An 18,003-nucleotide genomic window follows, 5' to 3' on the forward strand; every position below is an offset into this window, starting at 1 on the left:
CGCTCGCTGCTCGATGAGCTTCTGTGCTGATTCGATCTCTTCTTGTCCAATGAAGAATGCTAGTATGTCTCCCGGAAACGGTTCCTGCGTGTGAACCTTGAGCGCCATGTCGACTAGTGCGTCGTTGATGTTGGTCACAGGCTCGGGTTCGTATATGGTCTGTACGGGATATTGCCGCCCCTCGATCTTCAGGACCTGGATGGCCTCTCCCTGCTTTTCTTCAGGATATATGTCCCGGAAGAATGACTGGATAACCTCCACATCGGCCGTAGCACTCATGATGATGACCTTCAAGGGGATACCTCCACGGCCCGCATTGTCTCCCGCAAGCATCTGCTTCAGAAACCCCACGAGTAGATCAACGTCCAGACTGCGCTCATGGATCTCGTCGACGATGACAGCGCTGTAGTCTCTCAGATTGGGATCGCGCAGCAACTCCTGCAAGATCATGCCTTCGGTGAGGAACTTGATCCGCGTGCCACGCGGGACCTTGTGGTCGAACCGCACCGAGTAACCAACTGTCCCATCCCGCTCACCAGGCTTCAACGGTGTCCCCTCCTCGCGAGCGACGCGGTGCGCCAACGTTGTGGCTGCGACCCTTCGCGGCTGGGTGATTGCAATCATGCCGCCCACGTTGACCTCCTCATTCCCAATCTTGACTTTCCGGCGCTTACACCATGATTGACGGTGTAGATACTGTGGTACTTGGGTACTTTTTCCTGAACCCGTTTCACCAACCAGGACGAGAACCTCAGAGTTGCGCACCGCCCGCTGTATCTCACCACGGTACTGTGCGATAGGGAGCTCATCTTGGGCTTTACGGATGTCAGACGGCGTTTTTGATGGTGCTGCTGCGATATTGGCTTTGCGGTCTCTCTTAGGGTTGTGCGCATGTGCTTTGTCTGGGTTGGACACTGTCGCTGAGGCCTGTCTCGGTGAGGGCACCAGTGCTGCATCTGAAGGCGCAGGCGTAGTAGCCTCTGGTGCCACTGCTGGCGGCGCACGCTTTACGACTGGCGCATTGGCAAAATTGGCTATAGCTTGGGCCAACGGGTCAAGAGTCTTCCTGCGTTTGGCAGGTGGCGCCATGATGTCGGGTCCAGTCGGTGATGGAGACAGTGAGATCGTATGTAATAGTTGGTGGTCTTGATGTTGGTGCTGGGTGTCTATTTTCTGACTGAAGGCCGGTACACGTGATCTACAGGCGGGCCCCGGGCCCGGCCGCCTAGCCCGGGCTTGTCAGCAGTATATTAAACGTCACTTGCATTGAAGCGGCGTGCTGTAGTTTATTTTCAAAATTGCTACATGTCGGTATTTGGTAATGACGAAATCGCCCTTCACCAGGTGGGCCATGAGGTTTTATTATCGTCGTGTCTTGGGAGCTTCCATATCCAAAGCAACCTGGTACGTCTGAGCCAGGGGGCACCCACTCCCAAGCTACGTACAACGGCAAAAGAAACCCTTTAGTATATTGATATGCGAGTGTGCTTATGACGAGCCAGGGAGAGATCGACCCAGCTACCGTAGGCGACAGCCGCGCAAGCGCGTAGTTCCCAATGCTGAATCTGGTGTAAAGTGAACACCTCTATTTGATACGAGCCAGCCGCTCTCTGTTCATCCTTGTTTGATCGTCTACAGCATCGCTCTGATTTGGCCGTTAGCACCTTGTCACGAGCATTTGAAGGGCGGGAAGTTACCTTGTCCATGATGCGGTTGATTTGCGAGTTTTGGGTGTCGACCTCTTGGCCAATGGCCTTACCGATGCGGTTCATCAGGTGGACTTGGCCACTGAGTTGATCAATACCATCATCGATTTGGTCCTCCAGCTGCCGCGCCTCGTCATCCTCGTCGTCAAGGTTATATTTGCCGTAGTTCTTGTTGCCAGTTCGACGAACCTGTGGCCCGCGCGACACATCTTTGAAATTGCTTTCCATCCGCTGGTTCGCGGCATAGCCGTCTCGACGCGTAGCCTCCCTCTGCTCTCGCTCGGAGCGATGGCGCTCGAGGACCTCCTCGTCCTCCTTCATCTGTCGCTGCTTGGAAGTGAAGGGGTTGCCCACGTGGACCGCAAACATGCTGCGGTTCAGCGTCTTGAGTTCGGCTGCCCTATCCTGCGCAATCTTGTTCTGGTTCGATGCGAGATCGAGGTGCTTCTCGGTGTTGTGCAAACGCTCGCCTTGTGCTCCCAGGCGAGCCAAGGTGGCTTGCCCAACCTCAGTGGCTTGCTGTGCGACCAAGAGGGAGCGATTGACGGAGCCAGCACTTTCTTGTTGGATCTTCCTCTTCTCCGCCAGGATGGCCTGATATTCTTGCTCTTCCTGCTCCTCAGCCGTGAGCTCCCTTTGCTCGCCATAGCCCCCGTAATCGCCGCTGGCCGGGGCGCCGCCGGCTGGGGCATCGCCGGCCTGTGAATAAGTCGGGGGCGGATCGTGCGCCTGCGGCGGGTGTCTTTGCGCGCGCTCCTGAGCTCCAGAGAAGAGTGCGTCGCGGTTGCTGTCGGGCTCGTCGTTGTTCACTGAACCAAGACCGCCATAGCCGCCAGGGCCTCTAGCACCGGCTGCCGGGGCATTGTACTGGTTCTGGGAGGGCGCTTCGTATCGATTGCCGCCGTATCCACCACCGGAACCATAGCGGTCACTGCCATAGCCCTGTTGAGGAGGAGGTGCGCCGTACCCTCCACCGCTCTTTGGCCCTGGCGAGGATGAGGACGACGGATACGTGTTTTGTGCTTGAGGGCGAGGTGCCCCAGAAGGTCCTCCTTCGTATGATCCGTTGCCTCCTTGGGGCCCTGCCGGTCGGTCGAGGCCAGCTCGAGCTCTCTGATAGGCGGTCATCTTCGCAGGGTCGGCATATGGGTCGGCCTGGGAGGGTTGTCGAGCATAAGGGTTGTCGGATTGAGGGGCAGGGGACGACTTCTTTCGACTGAATAGGCTACTGCGACCGCCGTCGTCTTCGTCGCCGCCCTTTTTGCTTCCGAAGCTGAACTTGCCCATGGTGAATGCCTCTGTCGAATAATGGTGATTGAATGACCCTGAGACGAGAGCAGGATCGTGGTGTGGAGGAAAGAAGAAGTTGAGATGGCCGGGACACGCAAACTGTCCGACAGGTGCCTGATCCGACTGGGCTGGGTTGTGGCGATGCAAGCCGCTGGGGAGGCCACGACTGGAGGCAGAGAGCACCTTGCCTTTATTAGTGAGACACCTGCTGCAGCGGTGCTGGTTATTAGCGTTTCGGGACCTTGAACCTGTCCTGCACACCTGCACACTGTGTCAGCTCCGAACATGCTGTATTTAATGTTCTGTTGCGCCGCTTAAAAGGTACCTGTAGATGAGAAGTTAGGCTGGTGATTGAACCCCCACACACTGTCCGGTCATGCATTCAGGGTCCATTGGGTGAGACTGGCGTCGCAACAGTTTCGAGTTCCGGCCGCTTGCTGAAGGTTTCAGCTTCGAACTGCAGGCTACCTTGCCACCTGGGCACAGCGCGATAACTACAATCTGCGGTGAATGCAATAGCTCTCACAAGGTCCAGTACACTAACTTAGCTTCGAAATATCACTGGGTCATTCAAATCAATTGTGTTGACACATATCACACATGTTTTGCACTCAGTTCCTCTTTGAGGTGTGATTACTTGTAATTGTGTGCTGCGCCAGTCTTGTTGTCGAGCATACGGCAATACCCACTTTGATTTACTTGATTAACTTACTGACAAATGCACTTTATCTAACTTGATATAATGTACTGAGCTGGTATATAATGGCCTCCACCACGCGGGATACAGTACTTTGACTCGGCCAGTCTGGGTCGGCGTCAATGTAGGGTAGTCTGGAAGTGGCGGCTCCGTCTCGCTAAGCCTATTTGAGGACGCTATTGACCAGTCATGAACGTGATCTCACCATTCGACGACACAGTCTCGCCGGTTCCAACTTGAACTCACCAGTCTGGTTTATCGTGAGCGCCTCTTCTACAATCTCCCCCCCTGAACGTTTTGATCTGTGTGTTTCTCATCTCGCATATTAATCTACGTATCTGGCGCAAGCCGTTACCGTGGGATTCTGTTCAGTTCTTCGCTATCATATGAGCCACCGCCGACGGGAGTGTTGACTCACCGACATGATCTAGCTATATCACTGATACATAAACCACGCCTCCCCTCCCGCGTCAATCCTGATCTGGGCCATCACATTACGACCTTGGGTCACCTCAACAAGATGATAAGAAACAATCACCTACGCAAAGTCACCGGGAATTGTACACGTTATACAATAAGCATGGGTCAACGGCAAACCGCAAGAACAATACGAAACAATTGAGGGAGCGTTACGCTGTGATATCAAAATGGCATCTATTTTCACCTGGGATCCCAACCCTCCCAAGGTTGCCTCCCCATGGCTGATACCAACAGACTCTGGCAAGTCCAAGAATGGGGACACAGTCAAGTCGAAGCCAGGCTCGGCCCCACACGCAGGATTGCTGTCGGATTACGGAGTCACCAAGCTTCGAGCCGAACCCGAAGATGGGCCTACCGAGTACAAGCTCCACCTGCTTTTGCGACCCCGTAGGGCTTATAAGTCCATGACCACGGCCTCAAGGTCTGTCGGGTCGTATACGGGACGACCGAGGGAGCCTACGTCGGATTCCACGCATGCAGCAGCAAGCCAGCCACGCCAGCAGCGGTTGCTCCAGCTGACCACACAGTTGCTGTGGCGGCTACAGCAGTCCTCTCCCTACCATGTATCGAGCTCCAAGGAGATCACATTGCCAAGGTTGCCGGGTGACGATATCGATTTGGAACGGGCAAACAGCCCGGCAAGTCTCCTACCCGGCCTCGAAGAGTCCAGGGGTGCCTTGTACGAGATCGGCGTTTCTGACGATGGGACTCTTGTTGGACTTACGAAAGATGAGATGGACGAGAGTATCAAGACCCTTCGAGTCATGGCCGCTAGTCTTGGTTGCTCTGTAGAGGTACTACGCATGGTAATCGTCGGAGACTGCGAATGGTTCGACACTCTTGGGCCGGAGAAGACAGAAGTCCCAAGAGAAGCCCCCTTGTGGGTTGCCGAGGCCCTCGTCACGCCAGATCTGGGCGGCGAACACCGCAATGGTGACGAGGCCGAGAACAGCAAAGCCGGGTCGACATCTGCAAGCACCACGCCAAGAAAGGAGGAGGCCATGGTCGTGCCTCACACAGGCAAGTCAGGAACGCCTCAGCTCAGAGTCACATTCACAGGCCCTACGACTTCTGGGAAATCGAGTCTGCTCGGGACCCTTTCCACTGGTGCACTGGACAATGGGAGAGGCAAGAGCCGTCTCAATCTGCTTAAGCACCGGCATGAGGTGGTCTCGGGCATTACCAGCTCCATTGCTCAGGAGCTCATTGGGTACAAGGGCCAGGACATACTGAACTTTGCGCAAAGAAGCATTGAATCCTGGATCGACATTCACGCTTGTGCCGAGGGCGGACGGCTGGTTTTTGCGTCCGACTCAGGAGGTCATCCTCGATACCGCAGGACGGTCCTTCGGGGTCTCATGAATTGGGCGCCTCACTGGAGTGTTCTCTGCATCGCGGGCGACGACAAGGAGCTCGAGCAAGACAAGCAAGGTGCCACGCCGGGCACGGGTAATGTCCCAGCTGCCGTCGCTGTCAATGGCGCCTTTGTCAGGGCGCACTTGGACTTGTCACTGAAGCTCAATGTCCCGATGGCTATTGTCGTGACCAAGATGGACCTTGCGTCGAAGAGCAGCGTGCAAAAAACAATGTCCAAGATTCTTTCGGCCATAAAGGACGCTGGCCGGGTGCCCAAGATTGTGCAGCCTGATGCTAAGGGCCATGCAGGCCTGCTGCGGATCCCCGACGAGGATCTTACCAAGATACGCGGCGTCGTGAGCAGCATCACGGAGTGCGGCGATTTGACAAAGCATGTGCCGATTGTTCTCACCAGCGCAGTAAAAGGCACTGGGATCGGGCTGCTGCATGCTTTGTTACAGAGTCTGCCTATGCCACCGACACCAACCTCTGAAGATTTTGTCGGCATGGCCTTGAATCCAGAGCAGCCCAAGGTCCTCTTCCACGTCGACGACACCTTTACACTACCTGCATCATACAGCATACCTGCCAGCAATGCGGCCGCTAAGCGTGACCGCGGCATCGTTGTCTCGGGACATTTGCGGTTTGGCAACCTGTCTGTCGGGGACTTTCTCGTGGTTGGGCCGTTCCCTCCAGAGGATGACGAGGCAAGGGTCTTCGCACCCGAGGATAAGGCATCTCCCGGTAACTACGGGCTGTCGATATCCCATCCCTCCTCCGCGGAGCTGGCTAAAGTCGCCATGAAGAACGCCGTATCGGCGTCGACAATTGCAGGCGAGTGGCATACGGCTGAGATTGTGAGCATAAGAAATCTACGTCTGCCAGTCCGGACTCTTGAATCAGGCCAGGCTGGAACGATTGGTCTCATTCTCAAAAATCCATCCACAGCTGGGCACGAAGGTGGTGAATGCGCGCTGCAAGACTCTCCCAGGATACGGCGTGGAATGGTACTTGCCATCCCATCGAAACACATGGTCAACACAGGCCTGTCATTGCAGGCCGCGAGCGGGTTCACTGCCACATTCAAGGACCCCGATATAAACTCTCTGGCGGTTGGTGCGTTTGTTAACGTATATGTCGCTAGTGTGAGAGCGACTGCGCGCGTCCGGGGCATCTCGCATCATCGCCGTGACGCTGCTGCAGCAGCAGATGACGACTTTGATGATGTCTTTGCCCTCAACGACGAACTCGAGCAAGGGGTGACTGGCGGTGCAGAGGGCCCGAAATTCGGCGCCGAAGTGTTCCTGGAGCTGTTGCATAACCGAGAGTGGGTTGAATTGGGGTCGCCCGTCATTCTGTTGGAGGGCGGTAGCCAGGACAAAACCGGGCTGGAGGGTTATGCTGGGAGGATCATAGAGATTGTGGAGTAGTCAATGTGCAGATCGTCTGTACGGTACGTAGTCGTGATCTTGGAAGATTATTTATTCGCTCAAAGACAACCTGCTCATACCCGTACAAGGCCGTAGAACAGCGTCCACGTCAGCACAAACCCCGGCATGCCGCTCGCCAATCCACCGCTCCAAAACTGCAAAGCGCCTTTGAAGAAACGCTCCGTGTCCCCGATCGACCGCCCTTCGGATAACGACTCGGGTAGTACTTTGACGACGTAGACGAAAATAGTCGTGATGACGGAGAGGACGAGGTAGAGGAGGAAGCCGTTGTAAGATTCGAGGCCGAGGATACCGGCCGTGACGCCGAAAAGCGAAGATGTGAGGCTGTAGAGATTCGAGAGTGTCTAAAGTCGGTCAGAATACTGTCGCCTTGTAGAGCGTCTGGGGGTGCTTGCCTTGGTGTTGTGTATCACGGACTCCGTGACAATCGGATGGATCTGATTTTCTCGTTCGATGGACATGGTCGTGGTGCTTCAATGACGCGAAGAGGGGTTGCTCTTATTTCTCCGGGTCTGCGACGATTATTTGGGTGATGCTGGTCCCTGAGACTGCTTTGCTTGGGCGAAGACGTTTGGATGGATGGTCGGACTTGGCTAGTGATAGCTTCAAGTCGTAGCTCCACAGGGGAGCATAGTCTGCGTCACGTGATGTCGACTTCATAGCCTGGATTTCTGCCGCCAAATGCACCATTGTGCCGGGTACGTAATACTAAAGCGGTCCACTGATATTTCGAACAATTGAAAGAGGCATAGTCATTGAGCGCAGTCGATTTTGTAAGATTACGTTACTGCGCATGGCAAGACTTCAACGCTGGGGGAGAGCAAGCGTTCATTCAGGATTGATAGAAGTTGCGCCTGTGCTTTGAAAACACCCCAATGTGTCCTTCTAGCAGGAACTAATTGAATCAAGCAGTTGGCCAGACACCATACAGTACGTAGAAGCATTAGGCTTCTATTTTACAGTATGACACTTGGCGGAGTGCTGGCCTAGCGGTCGCCGGGACTCCGGGAATAGGACGTGGAAAGATGCCACTCATGTGTCGGCGCGCGTCAGACGTCCAGTCTCGGCCTCCGCGTGCCCCTCCTCTATAGCGGGGTGCGAGTCCATGATTCTGAGAAAATCCACCAGACAAGGGCCCTCCTGTGACCCTTCGCACTCATTAATCTCCCCGTCAGACCATCAATTCAACGCCATGGAGCTGACATTCGAACCATTGAAGAATGACCTGTTGCTGCGGGCAGCGCAGGGTGGGTAGACCCCTCCCACGCGTGCGGACAGACGCGCGCGCCGAGATACTCGAGAGAGCTATGCTGAGATGGTGTCGTGGATAGGTCAAGTCGTGGAGCGACCGCCCATGTGGGTGATGCGTCAAGGTTCGTGCCACAGCCACCCCGCTCCAAGTCGTCTCGCTCTGCTGACATGTCGTGTGCAACTGCAGCTGGGCGCTATCTCCCCGAGTACCACGAGGCCAAAGGCGGCCGCGACTTCTTCGAATGCTGCCGCGATCCCGAGGTCGCCTCAACGCTGACCCTGCAACCCATCGAGCGTTACGCCGGCCTGATCGATGCCGCCATCATCTTCTCCGACATTCTGGTCATCCCCCAGGCCATGGGCATGGTGGTGGAGATGATTGACAAGAAGGGACCGCATTTCCCCAACCCGCTCAAGTCCCCCGACGACGGCCAGTACGAGGAGGTGCTGCAGCGCAACGTCAACGTTGCCGAGGAGCTGGACTACGTGTACAAGGCCATCACCCTTACGAGGAAGAAGCTGGCCGGCCGTGTGCCCCTGATTGGATTTTGCGGTGCCCCCTGGACACTGTTCTGCTACATGGTAGAAGGCGGCGGAACGAAGCTGTTTTCGCAGGTCAAGACATGGATCTACAGGTACCCCGAGGCTTCAAAGAAGATGCTGCAAAAGATTGCCGACATTTGCGTGGAGCACCTGGCATGCCAAGTGCGAGCTGGAGCACAGGTACGGTTCATTCGTCGCCCTCGGTGTAGACCAGCTATGTGCTAACCTTGTTGCAGGTTGTGCAGGTGTTTGACTCATGGGCTGGCGAGCTAGGCCCGGCTTCCTACAAGGAGTTCTCGGAGCCTTACCTCATGCATATCTCTTTCATGCTGCCCCGGAAACTCGCGAGCCTCAACATTGATAGCGTCCCCAAGATCGTTTTCCCAAAGGGCGCGTGGCACGCGTTGAACTCGGCATGCAGCATGGGCTACGATGTTGTCGGCATGGACTGGCTCCAGAGCCCAGCTGACGCCGTCAAGATCCGTGGGTCGCGCAACGTCACCTTCCAGGGCAACGCCGACCCCGGCATTCTGTACGGGACCAAGGAGAGCATCACAAGGGCTGTGGAGGAGATGGTGAATGGCTTTTGGGTTGGTAGCGGAAACAAGGGCTGGATCGCCAATCTGGGTCACGGTAAATGATTCTTTGGAGCATCGAAAGTTTGTTCACTGACTGGAAGCGTAGGAATCACCCCTGGTGTTGATCCCGATAACTTGAAGTTTTACTTTGAGGAGATCCATCGACTGACAAAAAGCTCATGAAGCGAGGGAGCCAAAGGGCCTCATTTGCTTCCAAAAGGGGAACAGAAGATAGAAGCATGCCGAATGAAAGTGCAACGCACTGCGCCTTTGATGTCCTGTGACATGCCTTGATATCGAGGATGAACCATTCATCTAACCCATATGAACTCCTTTCCTGTAGCAACCCATGATAGCCGTAATTGGAAAAAAACAAAAGAACCAAATCAAAGGCAGCGACATAAGCCACACTACGCCTTGCCCTTCCCGAATAGCCAGTGCTTCTTCGCCGCCTTCTCAGCCTTCTCGAGCTTGTCGCCATCTTCGCCACTGATGGCGCTGTCTTCGTCGTCGCGAATGGCTTGTTCGGGAGGCGTATCCTGGCGATCAGCCTTTGCGTTCACCTCCTTGTCCTTCCACACGTTGCCGGCGCCGCCGCGACCGGAATGCTGCGCACCATAGCTAGGGCGACGAGGAACACTGCCCAGAGAAGTCAGTCGCACCATACCGACAAAGCAAGGGATTCCAGAGTCCATGACATACCCTTGGACGTCCTGTCGCAACCGGGTTTCGGCGGGATCAGTGTTCTTGGCCATGTTGCCCGTGCCGCCACGACCCGTGGTGACCACGGCCTTTTTCAGCGTCGGCGTCTCGAGGTCCGAGGGCTGGATTTTCGGGGACTTTGTCGGGTCGACCATGTTCCCCGCGCCGCCGCGCCCATGCGAAGCGAATTGCGACATTTCGTGCGGGTTCTGTCGCTGAAAGGCCGAGTGTGCTTTGCAGAAAAGTTCGATAGAATTCAGGCAAGGCTCCCAATTAGCGTGACCCCAGGGAAAGAGAGAAAACAGAGCGTGGCGGAAACTGAGGTGTTGGGCGCACGACGAACTGAGGTTTTCAGTTGGGGTCGTGACTCGGGCCCTTTAGTCGGTGTCATTACAAAACGGCTGTACGTAACGGCCAGAGTCCAGACCAAAGCCACTTTTCCCCGCGATTTCACCTTCAATAACCTTAAAAATTACCATGCGTCGGGCGACGGGCGGTACGTATGCAGGTCGATCGATCCCTGGATTGAGCTTGGGCCCGAACCTCGTCCAACTTTCCTTCGGTCTCGGCCCCCATCCCATGATGTTGCTCAAGCGTGGCAGATGGTACCGTGTCCAACGCAAACCAACCTCGCTCGGGCTTGGCGCGAAGTCAGCAGCACAGCGTACTGTTACGAGGAGTGAGCCAGTCCGTTTCCAATGCCCAGCCTTCGGGAAACCGCGCTGGCTCCTCTGCAAAATGCGCTAGTAACCCGCCTCCTTGACATGTCACATGGTATGGCTTCAGTCGTGCCTAGATGCATGCTAATCGTCTTCACTTCCTGGGGAGATAGGTCGTTGCGACCGCATTGGTTGTGCCCGCGCTCATCTTGGGGAAACGGCAGCAACGTCCTCGAGCAAGCGGGAAGTTGCCGCACAGCATTTTATTCAGCTTGGTTTTCGTCGTCGCTACCCTCGCCACCTTTGCGAATGGGTATCTTGATCCCTTGATCAGAAAATACCTTACTTAGGGCAGTGCTTTTCTTCACGCCTGGAAACTTCTTCGCGGACCAGACCTGGAATGCTTGACTGAAGCACGACACGAGGATGGGCGTTCGCTCCTTGGTGATGTTGGCCTCCTGCTTGTGCCTAGCGCCAGGTCTAAGCATGTGAACAACAGAGAATTTCAGTCTACCAAGGTCAGTCCAGTACGCGCACCCAACCAAGGGCGCCGTCTTACCTATAGAACCCTTCGTGGCGAATGCTCAGATCGTGAAGGATGAACCAGACGCCAGGCCGCTGTTCCGTGTCTCGGAGGATGAACGCAGTCACCGCGCGGTTCCCGACCAAGTTATATCTGCTAGAGGCCTTTCCAGGTATTTGAGCGACGGGTGGGCCGCTGCCTTCTCCGTATCCGTTCGGCGTGTCGTAGCCCTGCGTAGGCAATGTGCTGAGACCCGGCGGCACGGGTCTATAGTCCGAAGGGAGGTAATACTGTTGAGAAGGGAGCATGGGTGAATGAGTGTACCCCCCGTTCGAGTTCCTAGATGGGTGGGCTTGCCATGTCAGACAACGCTCGTTTTCAAACAAAAGGTACACGAGGCATACCATGCGCGGGATTGGGTTGCATTGCGTATTCTGCTGCAGGGTAGCCATTGGATTGATGTCCGCCATACGTGACGTCTCGCATTGAAGCCTGCGCGGGATTTTGGTAGCCCAGAGATGCCGGCTCGTTCCCAAGGGGCATGTACGTCGTGGATGGTGTGGTGATCCCCGAATCATTGGTAGAGTTTGACACTGCAGAGGTGAGATTCATCTCCTGCGTCCCGTCGACGTTCCATAAATCGACGAGAATAATGAATAGGGAAGGGTCGATGTTGCTAGACGGTCATAGTCAGTGCCTTGATTCGATGGCCTTGATTCGCGCGCTTGACTGACTCGTAATTGATCTCGACACCGTCCTGATCGAAGATGGCCAGTCGTATGCACGGCGGCGGCGAAAGTGGTCTTCGGTCCTGGTCTGTGTATTAGCGCTTGCTTAACGTCCAAGCACATGGGCGAGTTCCAGGGCTCACCCTTTCGCCAGAGCCGCACATGCGTGCTCGGGCCGGCTGTTGCTTCACTTCTAGCCTGAGACTCTTGTCAGCCGGAGTTCCAACCCGCTCTGCGGGCCGGTGACTGACTTGTACGTCCAATTGGTGTGCGCCTCGGGCAGGGACGTAGCGTCTGCTTCGTCTACCTGCACACTACTGCTCCCGGGTGGCGGCTCCTGCTGCACCGGCTGTACGGTATGCGCGTACGTGTGCAAGTTCGGCTGTGCTTGCGGCCGCGACTGTGCCTGCTGGTAACGCGCATCTTGCGTACTAGTCGTGTGTATAACGTTGTGAAGTGGCGGAAGATATTGCGGCGTGATGTCCGATGGAGGGTACGCCAGAGGTTGTTGCACGTATTGTTGATGGTGATAGTGGCCTGGAGCAGGTGGAGGGGGGCCATTCTGCGACTGGTAGTAGGGGGTTTGTTCGTACGCTGACGGTCGTTCCGCATTCGCTTGTCGCGTCGCGTCGGACGGATGGTACGGAGGATCCATGGCGTTCACGGCCACAAGGCTCACGGCTAGCTATTGCTGAGCTGCGCCCTTCCTAGCACTTGGACCCACGGAGGTCGCTCGTTACTTCTGAAGCCCGGCCCCGCTGTGCCGTCGAAGAATTGTATCCGTAAGATTGGTGGTGCTTTATTAATTGCGTCGGCGTCGGGATTGGGGGTGTCTGGTCGTTTGGAATCGGGGATCGGGGCCGTGCGTTTGTTGATGCAGAAGGAGGACGCATCACTTGGGTCAGGGCAGAGCACGGATGTGGTCAGATGGGGGATGCCGAGGGAGGCTGCTGACAAGGGTCATGCGAGCTATGGCCATCTCTTGGAGCAACATCGAGTTGATCATTGTGGCCGACAAGCTGAACTACCTAATAAGCGAGAGCCTGACGGCCGGGCGAAGTACGGGAATACCCAGACCGGCAAGACTGTGACTGGTCACTGAATTGCCGTCACCAGAATGTTTCCTTCCCTAATTGCTAGATAATTACTCTTCGGTGCCGATGACCGTGATCCTGCAGCGGAACACCCTGATAGGAAGACACAAATAATTCTGTATTGAGAGCCATCTCTATCAATCACTTCAATAATCCTGACGGTCAACGTAGCTTGCCTAGCTACGTATAGTGCGTTTTAACTCGCCGATAGATTATTCTGCGATAGATACTCCTCGTATAGATCAAGACATTCCATCATAATTACTCCTGAATTTTCTATTACTCCCAGTATTACTGATCATTCCTCTTGACTCCGATGATCTGTTTCTCCTGAATCCCACATTGATAGTCCACCAAGCCGTGCTTTGCGTTCTATGTCGCCGCCTAGAGATTTTCCTCACAAAACGACTTCCGATATATCTACCCTATAGCTAGCCAAACCCGAGCATCACACTAGACTAATAATAAGCCCCGCGTTGCTTGACACTTTTCCATAGCGCGTCACCTGTGGTCCAGGAATTGTTGTACTCACCACTTTTTTCCTGTCTAGCAGCCTATGAAGGCAGACGACAAGTCGGCGAAGCATTTCCCGCCGCCGCGACGCGCTGGTTCTAGGTTCATCTCACCATCGACACCCAGTTCGTTGATCAGGCTGCGAGTCCCGTGGGTGGTGCTGGTAAGACCGTCCACCCATTGATTTCAAAGCCTGTTGATACGCGTTCGCTTCAGCGATACCGTCTCCAGTCCCTCTTCCACCGCTTTTACGCCGCTACATCTACATCTTTACAGGTTTTCGTCAGATGACGCCTCACCCGGCAGCCAGGGGAACCTCTTAGTTGGCGTCGCCGGCCTGTCTGCCCCGAGAGCATATGGCCACGGGGCGTCAGAGCCTTATAGTGTGATGAAGATGGCCGTGTTCCTCGACTTGTTCGTTTCTATGTACTTGGGTAGCACCCGACTTGTCGAGGAGACTGGGGTATCATGCTCGTTCTGTAGAAGATAGGGTGGAAGGATCGTCGAACCACGTAATTGTGCAGAAACATGGGCTCATTCTGTTTATCACGCCTCCTCATCACCGGACTGGAGGCATCTGGGAGCCATTTTGCCCGGAACATTGCTTGGCTGTTTGTTGGTTTGCCTTGTCATCGGGCGGCGCTACAGTAGTTGGAGATGGTTCCCATTGATATATCGGACTCCGGAGTAGTACATATCGGAGTATCAGTACGGAGTACGGAGAACTGAGTCAACTGACGCCCCCCTGAATTCGGACCGATATCCGAGCCGCCTCAACCCAGGCTTGATTAGTGCGTCACGACTCACGCGTGTCTACGTAAGATACGTACTACGTAGGACAACAATCTCGTGTGGACGAGGGGTAATAAGGGCAGACAGTGGATTCACAGGCATCATCGGAGCCGGCTTTGCCGTGTTGTTGATACATTACTAAAGGTAGCACAGCTCAACGGGGCAGCTTGAAAGGCTATAAGCAACGGAGTGCCAGAGAACGCAACAGCTCCCTGTCGCTGCCAGAAGATACATGTACCCGACCCCCAGCTCTCAAGTACAATGTATGAAATTGAAACTGCTACTTTGATAATTTGACACCCCAATTGTATACGTACGCACAAAAGCTAACACGCATCGAGGCCCGAACCCCCCCCCCCCCCCTTGTCAAAATGTCCAACGAGCAATACTTCAACGACGCCGGCGCCGGCCAGAAGCACAGCGACCTATGCCACTACTCCCAGGCCGTTGTCTTCGGCGATGTCGCCAAGTGTTCCGGCCAGGGCGGATGGGATACCACCGGCAATGTGGACGCCGACGACGTGGCAGGCCAGGTCGAGCTCGCGTTCGAGAACGTCGACCGTGTTCTGCAGGCCGCCGGCTTCCGCGGCTGGGAGGACGTATACCTGATGCGCACATACCACGTCGACATTGGCACGTCCTTTGACTTGACGGTCAAGAAGCTAAAGAGCCGCATCCCTCACCGGCCTGTCTGGACGGCCATTGGCGTGCCGAGGTTGGCGTTCCCGCCGATGCAGATTGAGATCGAGGTCGAGGCGAGGAAGCAGTCGGCTTGATAGGGGCACCAGAGTAGAAATAGCAATCCGACACCTTCTCCCAGCGACATGAGCGGCGTGAGGTTGATGTTGCGTATCACCTGGCGCGTTTGGGTGTAAACGGCGCCCATTGATCATTATCTGTCAACACGAACATGGTCAGATGCATTGCAGATGCATTGGTAGTTGGGTACCCGCTTGATAGGGGTCGTTCCGATGGCACGGCCTTGTGCGACGAGTCGAGATAAAAGCACAACAGCCTCACATCATCAACACCTGAGGTTGCGGCGAGGTTCGACACCCATCACTGTTTCTTGGGCCAGTAGACGTCGGTCAGTACACCCAATACTCCTCCAAGCAGATCAGCCATGTCTGCCGTTCCGACACCACTTCTTGAGCACGTCGCATCCCTCAACGCGCTGCCTCCTACTCCGAAAGGCGCCGGGTTCTTCAGCGTTCCCGACTCAGCCATCTGCAAGAAGTCAGAGACTTTTGTTGGAGAATATCTTCCAGCCTGGATCGGCAACCACGCCTTCCTCACCTACGCATTCACGCTCGCCATTGCGAACCATGCAGGCTGGGATCGAAGCGTGAGGGCCCGCGAACTGGGTTTCGACAGGGAGTTGATCTTCCTCGCATGGGCCCTCCACGAGATGGGATTTGATATAAAGGACGGGCTAAAGAGTCGCATGTCGCTCGAGCTCTGGGGCGGCATCATGGCGCGAGAATGGATTCTGGCACAGGAGTGGACTTTGTCGCGGCGGGAAGATCGCCGGAACTGCCTCTCGGGTGGGCGGACGAGGCATGCGAGTCCATTGCTCGACACACGATCGAGTTCAGGGACTTCAGCTCGCGCTGCAGGCTAACCCTTGCGCTTATCGTGCTCGGCGCTGGGCACGATCTCCTGGGGCTCAGCAAGGCCTTTGTCCACGAAGATGACGTGAAGGCCATCTGTGACAAGTGACCTCGCAGGGGCTATTGCGCCGGGTTGAGCGGGCACTCCAAGTTGGAGCTCGAGCGCAAGCCGGCCTGCATGTTTGAGGATTGCGTGCCGCTCTTCGATCCGGGCATGTTCCAAGTTGATGTTTTTCAAGATCTGCAGGGAGAACTCAACAATGATAACGTTGGCAGGAACGTCTAGTCTAGGTCTAGAGAGAGGGAGCTAAAAAAAAAATACAACAGTCGGTGTTCGAGGGGAAGCAAAAAAAACATACAACAGCCGGTATTCGCTGGTCGTCACCGACCCAACTACTAATCAGCCCCTCAGCGGCTTGACTATGGGAGAGCGGACGGGATCCCGTATTTTCCACTGGGTATGGTCGTATGTGACAGAACGGCTTGCATATTGAGTATATATAGAGATGACTTTTCCACGACCCAACAACCGCGTCTTGCCGAGCCGATAACTGCGATCATTACTAGGCGAGCAAGATGACCGGCGGACGGACGAGATTGACAAGTTGCCGGACGCATGGATAACAAGACCGATAACGGGTTCAATGATAAAAATCTGCTTTGATCTAGATCTACGAATGAAGTTATACGCAATTGCCAAGGGGAGGGCTAGCAATGAATATCAAGTCTTATCTAGGGTAAGTACCTATGTGTGTACTTTAAGGCTGCCACTTTTCAACAATTCCTATACTTCTCACGAGGGGCTGCGTGCGGGCTTTCCTTCTCGAGTCCTTCGGTCATTAATGTACATAGTATTACAAACTACTGGATGATCAGCACTGCATCCATCATTCCATCGGGCTTGTTGGCGTGTGACGACATAATTCTGGGGCCGACTCTTCCGCCCGGCACCCTACTGGAAGTCCTGAATACGTACGTACGTACATAGCTCAGTTCTAAATCACGGCACAGGAATTCAAGTTCTTCAAGTTCCATGGATACAAACGGTTCCAGGCTCTTAGGCTTCCAGCAACAGCCGAATTGACAGCATTCGCCATGGCCTCGGCACCACCATCGTCCCGCACTGCTGGCGGCATGCCTGCGAGCAATGCATCACGACCTTCTGCGCTGTACAATGTGAGTGCTTCAACATCAGGGTGACTGTGCAAACCCCTGAGAGCGAACAGCTTGTCATGACACCCGTCAACTTCATCACCTTTGTCTTGTCGCTCGTCATCATCGACATCCAGTACTCGCTCAAGCGATCACACAACCACGCCCAAGCTCACAGCCGACTACCAGCCTGGCTTCACGCCCTGCTGTACCGCCCGTACGAGGATGGCACCTCACCCAATGCCGGCACCGGTGTTCCATGGTACTACCATACCAAGCAGAAGAAGCTTCTGCGAATGGAGACAGAGGATGCGTTCAAGATCCGCAGCACAATGCTGGTTTTCTTGGCAGTGCTTGTGACTAGTGCGGTAGCGGGATCGTGGTGGCTCATTCGCAGCATTGTCCAGCTATGGCTTCCTGCGCTCAGCGTGTGATGGCTTGCGGCTATAGACACAGGTGTGGAAGAAGACCAGCCGGGTATGGTCTTCGCAGGACGGGCGCCATTGATTTCGCGGGAGCTTGATTACATGTTCGCTGCTCACGAACTTGATGAATTTATGAAATTTGAGGGCTAGCATGCGTGTTGTTGACCGAGCTGGGGTGCTTTGTCTTTGTAGAAAGAACGCAATACTACGGGTGCAATGATGCACTCTATTATTGCCTTTGTACTTGTAACATGGCCAACCCGAGTACGCCTCTACAGGTTGAAATGTTGTCGCTAGCATTGCAGTGTGTCTTCAGCCAGCATGTCCAGCATGGTGCCTGCTGCATCGACTCATGACTTCTCTCCCAGGACCATATTGCTGAACGTAATTCGCCCAGTGCCCCATTTGTGTATCCTGTTCTTCCTGAATCGTCCAGTAGTTCGTGTCTCAAGT

The 18,003-nt window shown here is 55.0% G+C and overlaps 9 protein-coding genes across 9 annotated transcripts; 5 read left to right on the top strand and 4 right to left on the bottom strand.

Moving 5' to 3' along the window:
* Positions 1-1,272: 1,272 nt before the first annotated feature.
* On the bottom strand, positions 1,273-3,342 carry F5Z01DRAFT_657417 (uncharacterized protein). Its single transcript, XM_046263646.1, has 3 exons — positions 3,258-3,342; positions 1,698-3,204; positions 1,273-1,645 (listed from the first exon to the last, which is right to left on the bottom strand). The coding sequence occupies exons 1-3, from the start codon at positions 3,281-3,283 to the stop codon at positions 1,586-1,588; spliced, it is 1,593 nt and encodes a 530-aa protein (XP_046117445.1). The 5' UTR covers positions 3,284-3,342; the 3' UTR covers positions 1,273-1,585.
* Positions 3,343-4,340: 998 nt separating this feature from the next.
* Positions 4,341-6,959, top strand: F5Z01DRAFT_623593 (uncharacterized protein; the record flags this gene model as incomplete). The annotated part of the gene is made up of 1 exon (XM_046261328.1): positions 4,341-6,959. One exon carries the CDS (start codon positions 4,341-4,343, stop codon positions 6,957-6,959), a length of 2,619 nt encoding a protein of 872 aa, XP_046117446.1.
* Positions 6,960-7,033: 74 nt separating this feature from the next.
* F5Z01DRAFT_674931 (Rab5-interacting protein family) lies at positions 7,034-7,441 on the bottom strand (the record flags this gene model as incomplete). The annotated part of the gene is made up of 2 exons (XM_046265095.1): positions 7,034-7,324; positions 7,394-7,441. The coding sequence occupies 2 exons, from the start codon at positions 7,439-7,441 to the stop codon at positions 7,034-7,036; spliced, it is 339 nt and encodes a 112-aa protein (XP_046117447.1).
* A 731-nt stretch (positions 7,442-8,172) lies between these two features.
* F5Z01DRAFT_623597 (Uroporphyrinogen decarboxylase) lies at positions 8,173-9,535 on the top strand (the record flags this gene model as incomplete). Its single annotated transcript, XM_046261329.1, has 5 exons — positions 8,173-8,227; positions 8,312-8,353; positions 8,419-8,954; positions 9,011-9,407; positions 9,459-9,535. The coding sequence occupies 5 exons, from the start codon at positions 8,173-8,175 to the stop codon at positions 9,533-9,535; spliced, it is 1,107 nt and encodes a 368-aa protein (XP_046117448.1).
* Positions 9,536-9,762: 227 nt separating this feature from the next.
* F5Z01DRAFT_674933 (uncharacterized protein) lies at positions 9,763-10,251 on the bottom strand (the record flags this gene model as incomplete). Its single annotated transcript, XM_046265096.1, has 2 exons — positions 9,763-9,991; positions 10,055-10,251. The coding sequence occupies 2 exons, from the start codon at positions 10,249-10,251 to the stop codon at positions 9,763-9,765; spliced, it is 426 nt and encodes a 141-aa protein (XP_046117449.1).
* A 605-nt stretch (positions 10,252-10,856) lies between these two features.
* Positions 10,857-12,728, bottom strand: F5Z01DRAFT_143193 (velvet factor-domain-containing protein). The gene is made up of 6 exons (XM_046257675.1): positions 12,216-12,728; positions 12,108-12,162; positions 11,971-12,047; positions 11,641-11,912; positions 11,273-11,588; positions 10,857-11,223 (listed from the first exon to the last, which is right to left on the bottom strand). The coding sequence occupies exons 1-6, from the start codon at positions 12,617-12,619 to the stop codon at positions 10,977-10,979; spliced, it is 1,371 nt and encodes a 456-aa protein (XP_046117450.1). The 5' UTR covers positions 12,620-12,728; the 3' UTR covers positions 10,857-10,976.
* Positions 12,729-14,331: 1,603 nt separating this feature from the next.
* On the top strand, positions 14,332-15,313 carry F5Z01DRAFT_143361 (Endoribonuclease L-PSP/chorismate mutase-like protein). The gene has a single exon (XM_046257676.1). The coding sequence runs from the start codon at positions 14,735-14,737 to the stop codon at positions 15,137-15,139; it is 405 nt and encodes a 134-aa protein (XP_046117451.1). The 5' UTR covers positions 14,332-14,734; the 3' UTR covers positions 15,140-15,313.
* On the top strand, positions 15,313-16,125 carry F5Z01DRAFT_143366 (uncharacterized protein). The gene has a single exon (XM_046257677.1). The coding sequence runs from the start codon at positions 15,487-15,489 to the stop codon at positions 15,982-15,984; it is 498 nt and encodes a 165-aa protein (XP_046117452.1). The 5' UTR covers positions 15,313-15,486; the 3' UTR covers positions 15,985-16,125.
* A 734-nt stretch (positions 16,126-16,859) lies between these two features.
* Positions 16,860-17,803, top strand: F5Z01DRAFT_143389 (uncharacterized protein). The gene is made up of 3 exons (XM_046257678.1): positions 16,860-16,945; positions 17,003-17,147; positions 17,198-17,803. The coding sequence occupies exons 2-3, from the start codon at positions 17,069-17,071 to the stop codon at positions 17,557-17,559; spliced, it is 441 nt and encodes a 146-aa protein (XP_046117453.1). The 5' UTR covers positions 16,860-16,945; positions 17,003-17,068; the 3' UTR covers positions 17,560-17,803.
* Positions 17,804-18,003: the final 200 nt, after the last annotated feature.

The sequence above is a fragment of the Emericellopsis atlantica genome (assembly GCF_019669845.1).
Source record: "Emericellopsis atlantica unplaced genomic scaffold F5Z01scaffold_16, whole genome shotgun sequence".
Classification (NCBI taxonomy): domain Eukaryota; kingdom Fungi; phylum Ascomycota; class Sordariomycetes; order Hypocreales; family Bionectriaceae; genus Emericellopsis; species Emericellopsis atlantica.

Bases quoted from the DNA above. Each gene is read 5' to 3' on its own strand.
- F5Z01DRAFT_657417 (XM_046263646.1), bottom strand. From the start codon at position 3,283: ATGTTCGGAGCTGACACAGTGTGCAG. The intron at 3,205-3,257 runs GTGTGCAGGACA...GCACCGCTGCAG, and splicing joins GGAGCTGACACAGTGTGCAG to CAGGTGTCTCACTAATAAAG. The intron at 1,646-1,697 runs GTAACTTCCCGC...CGGCCAAATCAG, and splicing joins TCAACCGCATCATGGACAAG to AGCGATGCTGTAGACGATCA.
- F5Z01DRAFT_143193 (XM_046257675.1), bottom strand. From the start codon at position 12,619: ATGGATCCTCCGTACCATCCGTCCGACGCGACGCGACAAGCGAATGCG. The intron at 11,913-11,970 runs GTCAGTCAAGCG...ATGACCGTCTAG, and splicing joins GGTGTCGAGATCAATTACGA to CAACATCGACCCTTCCCTAT. The intron at 11,224-11,272 runs GTAAGACGGCGC...TGACCTTGGTAG, and splicing joins CGCCACGAAGGGTTCTATAG to ACTGAAATTCTCTGTTGTTC.
- F5Z01DRAFT_143361 (XM_046257676.1), top strand. From the start codon at position 14,735: ATGTCCAACGAGCAATACTTCAACGACGCCGGCGCCGGCCAGAAGCAC.
- F5Z01DRAFT_143366 (XM_046257677.1), top strand. From the start codon at position 15,487: ATGTCTGCCGTTCCGACACCACTTCTTGAGCACGTCGCATCCCTCAAC.
- F5Z01DRAFT_143389 (XM_046257678.1), top strand. From the start codon at position 17,069: ATGGCCTCGGCACCACCATCGTCCCGCACTGCTGGCGGCATGCCTGCG. The intron at 17,148-17,197 runs ATGTGAGTGCTT...CTGAGAGCGAAC, and splicing joins ACGACCTTCTGCGCTGTACA to AGCTTGTCATGACACCCGTC.